A 7,500-nucleotide genomic window follows, 5' to 3' on the forward strand; every position below is an offset into this window, starting at 1 on the left:
ATTCCGGTCCCAATGACTCGTGATATCTGAGGGTTTTCTTGCAGGCAGTTCCGTGGGCAATATATCCTACAAGACATCCAAAATGGTCTTTTTAATTGAAATCATTACACAAACTGTGTGCTCATTAAAATGAAACATTATACAATAACACCATTATGTATTATTATGCAAAAATTTTAAGCACAAAGCAAGTTTATAGCATATTCAATACGCAGAGTCGATTCAGTATGCATTACAAAGAGACATTCCAAGGAGAGAACATGCTCCAATGGAGTTAAAGTGCTCTCTAGACTGGACGTAGCACATGAAGATTTCCAGTGACATGACTGGGTACTGTCGAGCAGGAGGATGATGATGAATATGTCACTGAATGAGTGCGGTCCCACCTGGGGCAGTGTGTGTGTGTGTGTGTGTGTGTGTGTGTGTGTGTGTGTGTGTGTGTGTGTGTGTGTGTGCGTGTGCGTGTGCGTGTGTGTGTGTGTGGGGTCCCACCTGGGGCAGTGTTTGGCAGGCCTCTGGTAGGGACACAGTTGGGCCACCGTCGTCTCACATGTGACAACTTTTACTGCAAAACAGGGAACAAGTATGAGTGTGTATCTATGTGTGTGAGAGAGATAGACATGGAGAGAGAGAGTGTGTATCTCTGTGTGTGTGTGGGAGAGAGAGAGAGACAGACATAGAGAGACACAGAGAGAGAGAGAGTGTATCTGTGTGTGTGTGGGAGAGAGAGAGAGACAGACAGATAGAGAGAGAGAGAGTATGTGTATGTGTGTGTGTGTGTGTGTGTGTGTGTGTGTGTGTGTGTGTGTGTGTGTGTGTGCGTGCGTGTGTGTGCGTGTGTGTGTGTGTGTGTGTGTGTGTGTGTGTGGCTGATTTGGCAACAAGGTGGCCGAGACAGTTATTATTGGAGCCCCATGGCGCTACACACCTGTCACTTTTGACACTGTAAACGCGTTGGCACTCTGGTACTTCCTGTGAATGACACATCCTGTTAGTGAAGCCTGCCATCACCAAGGCTCTGGCTGTGATTGCAGTTTGCTAACTGGCAGTGGCCAACACAATGCTCATTTACCCCAGAGACTGCACTCCATTTTTTAAGGATTTTATGAAAAACTCCTGCCTCCCTTGTCTGGACACGTCCATCCAGCCTCCGTCATTGTCAATTACTCCGTAATGCAGACCAGCCCGGCAAATACTGGATTGCTATAAAACAAAACAAAAATCCACTCAATATTAAAGTGTATTGAATATTATAAGTATTCAGGTTGAGACTGCTGCTAAGGTCCTCACCATTTCGTAGTAAACAGTGCCAACGACTTTTCCTGTCGTATCTAGACACCCAGCTGGACACTCATACCTGCATTGACACCACAGAAAAGTTCACAGAAAAAAAAGCATAAGCAAAAGCATAATGTTGAGAAATTTGATCTTTCAAGTTTCTTTGACACCCCCCCCCTTTTTATTTCACTCTAAGATGCTTTACCTGTTACAAGGAGTTCCCTTGCACTGATCACGAAGCTTGGTGTCGCAGTTCACAAGCTGGGCTGAAAAGACACAAAGCAGAGATCAGAGGTACTTGAGTTGACTAAGCTCCAGCATGACGTTTCTTTACAGCATCCTCCCCTCCCTCCCTCCCTCCCCTTTCCCTCTCTCCTCTGTGGAGGCTGGGTGCAGTGCACGGCAGCGCTGTGGGCTTGGGATGCCATGAGAGGGGAGTGTGGGGAGGACTTCCTGCTCGGCGGCCCTGGGGGCTCTCCGAGGCTGGTCAGCAGCAGCGGCAGCAGAGGGGTCTCAGCTTTCACATGGGGCCTCCTCCGCCTCCACACTGGAGAGGAAGCAATTTAAGACCCGCCGGCTTTCAGCTCGCCCAAAGAAAACACACACACACACACACACACATGTATGCATGTATGCACACACACACACACACACACACACACACACACACACACACACACACATGAATGCTCACACTTTCACACACATTCTCACACAAATGCACACATGCACGCACATGACAGATCTACCAAAAATCTCTCAGCCTAAAAAAGGTGACTTTCTTATGTAGTAAGAATATTAAAAAAGAAAGATTGGAGGGAGCGGGTAAAACATTTCAGCTTGCGCAAAAACCCGACTCAGCATTTCAACTGGTTTCACCGCACCCTTCCCTTTCTCTACTGATAAAAACTGTCTCAGTCTTAGCACTTACTGCCGCCACTGCTAGCATTCCTAAAAGCAATATATAGGTCATCCCTTTTTCAGACACCAGTTTGTGAAGTGTTCCTGTATTGTGTTTCCGGTGTGTCCATGTGTGTGTCCATGTGTTTCTGGTTATGTGCCACCATGCACTGGCCACTTTGAGCCTGAAACATGAGTTTTCTTTTTAAAATGTCTTATTATTTATTTATTTTATTATTTGTTTTTGTTTATTTGTTTGTTATCCGTCTTGAATGTTTCATATGTTGTATGTTTCACGTGTCACGGGTACGCTGGCGACTACGCCGCTCCATCCGGCATCGTTTGTCTTGTTATGTGTCTTGTTTGTTGGAGCGCTTTGGGTTGCACTCTGTGCATGTTAAATGCGCTTTAAAAATAAATCTGACTTGACTTGACTTGAAACGTTAGAGCAGGGGCCAGCAGAGTGGAGGAGCACTTACACATCTGCTGGGTGCTGACCACCTCGTTCCTGTCCAGCTCCACGGTGGGGGGTCTGGTGGGCAGTGGCTGCTGGCGGGGCTGGGGTTGAGGCTCAGGCTGGGGCTGTTGGGGCTGGGGTTGGGGCTCGGGTTCGATGGAGTTGTTTTCCTCTCGGTCCTCAGGGGGAACCCGCCTGGACGTGCCGTCGTCTGTGAAGCAGCCAGTGGACATTGATTTTATGCAAACAACACACATACACACACATTTGACATTTGACTTACAGCAATTTCCTGTGTATAAAACGCATTGTGTATAAACAGCATGACAGTGTTTTATGCAAATAATAATTTTCCAAAAGTGTATTCACCGCACCCATGTAATAAACTGCAGCTTATTAAACATTACTTTATTGGGCCACAAAGCTCACTCATGCAAAAGTCCTTATGCCACTGATGCCACTATATTTTTCATAATACACTAAAGATAGCCAAAGTCACTCATAGAGTGAATAAAATCTATGGAAACTAACGGTTTTGTGTGAAATTAAACACGGCATGCGGCTGTGGTATGCATAGAAACAAAGACAATCAGAAAATAAAAATGTGTAGCCCACTCCTGTGTATTAACCTTATAGCTGAAGAAATGTTGCAAAATGAATGTATAAACCTGTTACAGTCACAGTCATAGGCAAAAAATAACATTTTCATAATCCTCTTTTGGCCTCTGTCATTATATTGTACAGTATACACTGACACCATGATCTTGTTAATGTGATCTGTGGCAGAGGAACACAGAGGTTCCTTCAATTAATGGTTGACGGTGCTCAGTCCTGGTGCTTCTGGTAGTACCTTTATAGCACAGGTTGTCCCTGCAGCCTCCTCCGTAGCTGGGCGGGCATGCTGAGCATGGGGTGCCGTGTTTATACGGAGAATGGCCCCACCAGTTCCCCCTACACGGGATCAGTAAACACACACACACACAGACACACACACACACACACAGGCACACACATACACAACAACCAATCAGTTTCACTGTAACACACCAAACGATTTTGTAATTTCATCTTTTTCCATTTTAATATGCATGGGGGAACCTATGGAATAAATGGCACATGGCTGAGGCGGAGGAGAAACGAGTTGCTTACTTAGGCGAGTAATTGCAGACCAAATAAACAGCCTTGGACCAGATCTGGCCCCAGACATTCATGTCGTAACACAAATTGATGGCACAGCCGATCCGGTTACTGGTGGCCCAGACGAGCTGAAAGCACACAGACACACACCAAGAGACAAGGGCTATGAGCAAACACCACCTGAGAGAAATCCTACGCACCTGCATACCTTCTCTGGCAAGAGTTGAAATAAAATAAACGCTTGCTCCACCATGGTTCAGTTTTCCATGCAGTAATCTACTTTTAATTGCTAATCTTGCAGCCAGAAATGCAATCATGGAAATGTTACCACAGGAGTGTTAAAGCTGTGTGTACCTGTATGGGAGTGTAATTTGTACAAACTGGTCCTGCACTCCTGGGTATTACTATGAGCAAAATATATAAATCTAACTGCAGCACTTTTATTCTTGTGTATATCATAGTGGCATGTTAGCCTGGGTTTTCCCATGCTGCCTTGCGCGTGATTTTATTCACGCTGCTAGGCAGCCTGGATTCCATGGACTTCGTTTTCACCTCAACGAAGGAACCAATCACAGAACGGATGGGGGGGGGCGGGCAGCAAGACGATGACGACACACCGAAGCGGTTATGAGCTACGTACAGACGCATTTGATAGACATTTGTAGCGCCCAATAAATGGCTCTGGGCATTTGTAAACCACGTTTCAAATACGAGAAAATGAACGTGTAGTTCCCAGACCCCATCTCAATGAGATGAGGTCTGACGTTAGCCAGGCTAGTGGCATGTATGCAATACGTAAGGGATAATGTATAGAACGCCGGTCATAATGGGGGCGGGCAGCAAGACGATGACGACACACCGAAGCGGTTATGAGCTACGTACAGACGCATTTGATAGACATTTGTAGCGCCCAATAAATGGCTCTGGGCATTTGTAAACCACGTTTCAAATACGAGAAAATGAACGTGTAGTTCCCAGACCCCATCTCAATGAGATGAGGTCTGACGTTAGCCAGGCTAGTGGCATGTATGCAATACGTAAGGGATAATGTATAGAACGCCGGTCATAATGGGGAAAATAAGTCCCGACAGGGCGAACCGGACCCCAACGCGCCAGCGGAAATGACAGCGGTAATTATATGTATACAGTACAGTATGTATACAGTATGTAGTGTGTTAATATGTTTAATATTCCAGCAGTGTTGATCTTGTGTACACCTGAGTGTAAAGTGTTGTTACTCCCAGGATCTTGTGTGTACTTTAGTGTAGTGTGCATTATTACTCGAGCAGTACAGGTGTGTATGAGTGTTACCTGAGCGGTGTTGACCATTTGCATGGGTGTTACTCAAAGCATGATGACTGTGCGTGTACCTGTGTGTAGCGTGTATGAGTGTTACCTAAGCGGTGTCGACCATTTGCATGGGTGTTACTCAAAGCATGATACCTGTGTGTAGCGTGTATGAGTGTTACCTGAGCGGTGTCAATCATCTGCATGGGTGTTACTCAAAGCATGATGACTGTGTGTGTACCTGTGTGTAGTGTGTGCAGACCGGTCCAGAACACCTGAAGGGGCAGTATGGGTTACACTCCTGAGGGTATGGGAAGGAGTAGTCCCTGACCTCATCATACCACGCCTGCACATGGGACGTTGGAGGACGGTATCTGAGAAAGGACATATGAATGAATGAATGAATGGGTCAATCAATCAATCGTTTGTTAATTCATTCATTTAGTGTAGTACACAATCAATCAGTCAATTTTTATTTACTATATGTGGACGTTAGTAATGTCATTGCAGTTGATCCATCCATGCTTGTATGCAGTACTCATTTCTTGATGAGCTGTGCTTGTTTTGCTTAGTAGATGCTTCACAGTTAGAGAGGAGTTACAGTTTTTCTTGATCGCTTTAATGTTTGTGTCAACTTTGACATCACATTTTCAAAATAATTAACTCTCAGGTCTAAACAAAAGCACCAAAATGACACATTTTGCTTGCAAAAGGCTCTTACTCTCTCAAAACATTTAGCATGCAGAGAAAACAAAACATGCAGCAAAGCAAATTTTCAACACATCTTGTAGTCAAATCACTGTGTGATTTCAATCAATCATTACACACTGGACAACAACATTTGTTGCCTTAATTTTTGCTATGTCTGTGACCTTTGTAGCCTTATTTTTTGCTATGTCTGTGACATTTCTTTCTAATATTTCTGGTATCAGAAAAACTGTAAAAAGACTAAATGTATTGAACAAAAAAATTACCACATAGACAATTAGCACCTAGACAAGACAAATTTCATTGAACTACAACTTGTCATTTTTCATTGAAATACTGTAGATCTAAAGTAAACACATTTTGTACTGTTTTCTTCACCAAATAGGCAGTACAGTACTTTCTCTAAATGTGCCTTAGATCCATACTTGTAAAAAGCAACACGGAACAGACATGGTATCTCTTATGCTGTTCATTGACTTCAGTTCAGCATTCAACACTATCATGCCCTCTAAACTGATCACCAAACCCAGTGAACTGGGCATCAATACCTCCCTCTGAAACTGGATCCTGGACTTCTTAACCAACAGACCTCAGTCTGTTATAGGTTAGATAACCACACCTCCTCAACCATCACCCTGAACACCGGCGTACCACAGGAATGTGTGCTGAGTCCTCTCCTTTACTCCCTCTTCACCTACGACTGCACACTTGTACATGGCTCTAACACCATTGTCAAATTTGCAGACGACACTACGGTGATTGGTCCCATCAGCAACAACGATGAGACGGCCTACAGGGAGGAGGTCCAGCACCTAACATCGTGGTGCACTGACAACAACCTGGCTCTCAACACCAAGAAGACCAAAGAGCTCATTGTGGACTTCAGGAAGTCTAAAGCTAGCACACACACCCCCATTTGTCATCAGCGGGACTGAGGTGGAGTGTGTCACGTTTCTGGGTATCCACATCTCTGAGTATCTCTTTTGGACCCTCAACAGCTCTTCCCTGATCAAGAAGGCTCACTAGCGTCTCTTCTTCCTGAGGAGACTAAAGAAGGTCCATCTGTCTCCTCAGATCCTGGTGAACTTCTACTGCTGCACCATCGAGAGCATCCTCGCCAACTGTGTCACAGTCTGATATGGCAACTGCTCTGCCTCCGACCAGAAAGAACTGCAGAGGGTGGTGAAAACTGCCCAACGCATCACCGGTTCCTCACTCCCCCCCCATCGAGGCCATCCTGTTCTCACCCCAACCACAGACTGTTCACCCCACTCCCCTCCGGGAGGTGTTACAGGTCTTTCCGCACCCGAACCAGCAGGTTCAGAGGAAGCTTCTTCCCTGCGGCTGTCACCCTCTCTGCATCCCGGTGACAACCAACCAACTAATGTTCATGTGCAATGTTCTGCTTTTTTGCACTTCTGGTTAAAAGCAAACTGCATTTCGTTGCCTTTCTACTGGTACTCTGCACAATGACAATAACGTTGAATCTAATCTAATCTAATCTTATGGATAATGAATGATTGCTGATTGAAGAATTGTACAAAGGAGTTTTCACACAGGTGAAAGATTCAGAGAGATTCAGACTTATGCAAGAAATGTGCACAAAGAAATGTGTGAACCCAATGAAAATGTGTGAGCACATTTGCAAGAGATGACTTCTGCTGTGTAAAGAAGGTATTAATTAAGATTAAGTGGATCTCTAAGTAGGTCAAAGCAATCGAGAAAAACTATTG

General features: G+C 44.9%; 1 protein-coding gene across 2 annotated transcripts in view; it reads right to left on the minus strand.

Annotated features, from left to right (window-relative positions):
* The window catches only part of crispld1a (cysteine-rich secretory protein LCCL domain containing 1a), a 21,008-nt gene that overhangs the window by 5,501 nt on the left and 8,007 nt on the right, over nucleotides 1-7,500 (minus strand). For both annotated transcript variants that reach the window (XM_076291355.1, XM_076291354.1), the window contains exons 4-13: nucleotides 5,301-5,433; nucleotides 3,785-3,900; nucleotides 3,486-3,586; nucleotides 2,658-2,846; nucleotides 1,484-1,544; nucleotides 1,291-1,357; nucleotides 1,073-1,203; nucleotides 929-972; nucleotides 493-565; nucleotides 1-66 (exon numbers count right to left, since the gene is read on the minus strand). The exon at nucleotides 1-66 is cut by the window's left edge and continues 10 nt beyond it. In XM_076291355.1, coding sequence (XP_076147470.1) covers nucleotides 1-66; nucleotides 493-565; nucleotides 929-972; nucleotides 1,073-1,203; nucleotides 1,291-1,357; nucleotides 1,484-1,544; nucleotides 2,658-2,846; nucleotides 3,486-3,586; nucleotides 3,785-3,900; nucleotides 5,301-5,433 — 981 coding nt within the window. The remainder of the gene's footprint in view (nucleotides 67-492; nucleotides 566-928; nucleotides 973-1,072; nucleotides 1,204-1,290; nucleotides 1,358-1,483; nucleotides 1,545-2,657; nucleotides 2,847-3,485; nucleotides 3,587-3,784; nucleotides 3,901-5,300; nucleotides 5,434-7,500) is intronic.

This window comes from Alosa pseudoharengus, unplaced genomic scaffold (genome assembly GCF_046254945.1).
Source record: "Alosa pseudoharengus isolate Yale_2024_CS ecotype anadromous, Long Island Sound unplaced genomic scaffold, YU_APseudo_1.1 YU_APseudo_1.1_scf_18, whole genome shotgun sequence".
Taxonomy (NCBI): domain Eukaryota; kingdom Metazoa; phylum Chordata; class Actinopteri; order Clupeiformes; family Clupeidae; genus Alosa; species Alosa pseudoharengus.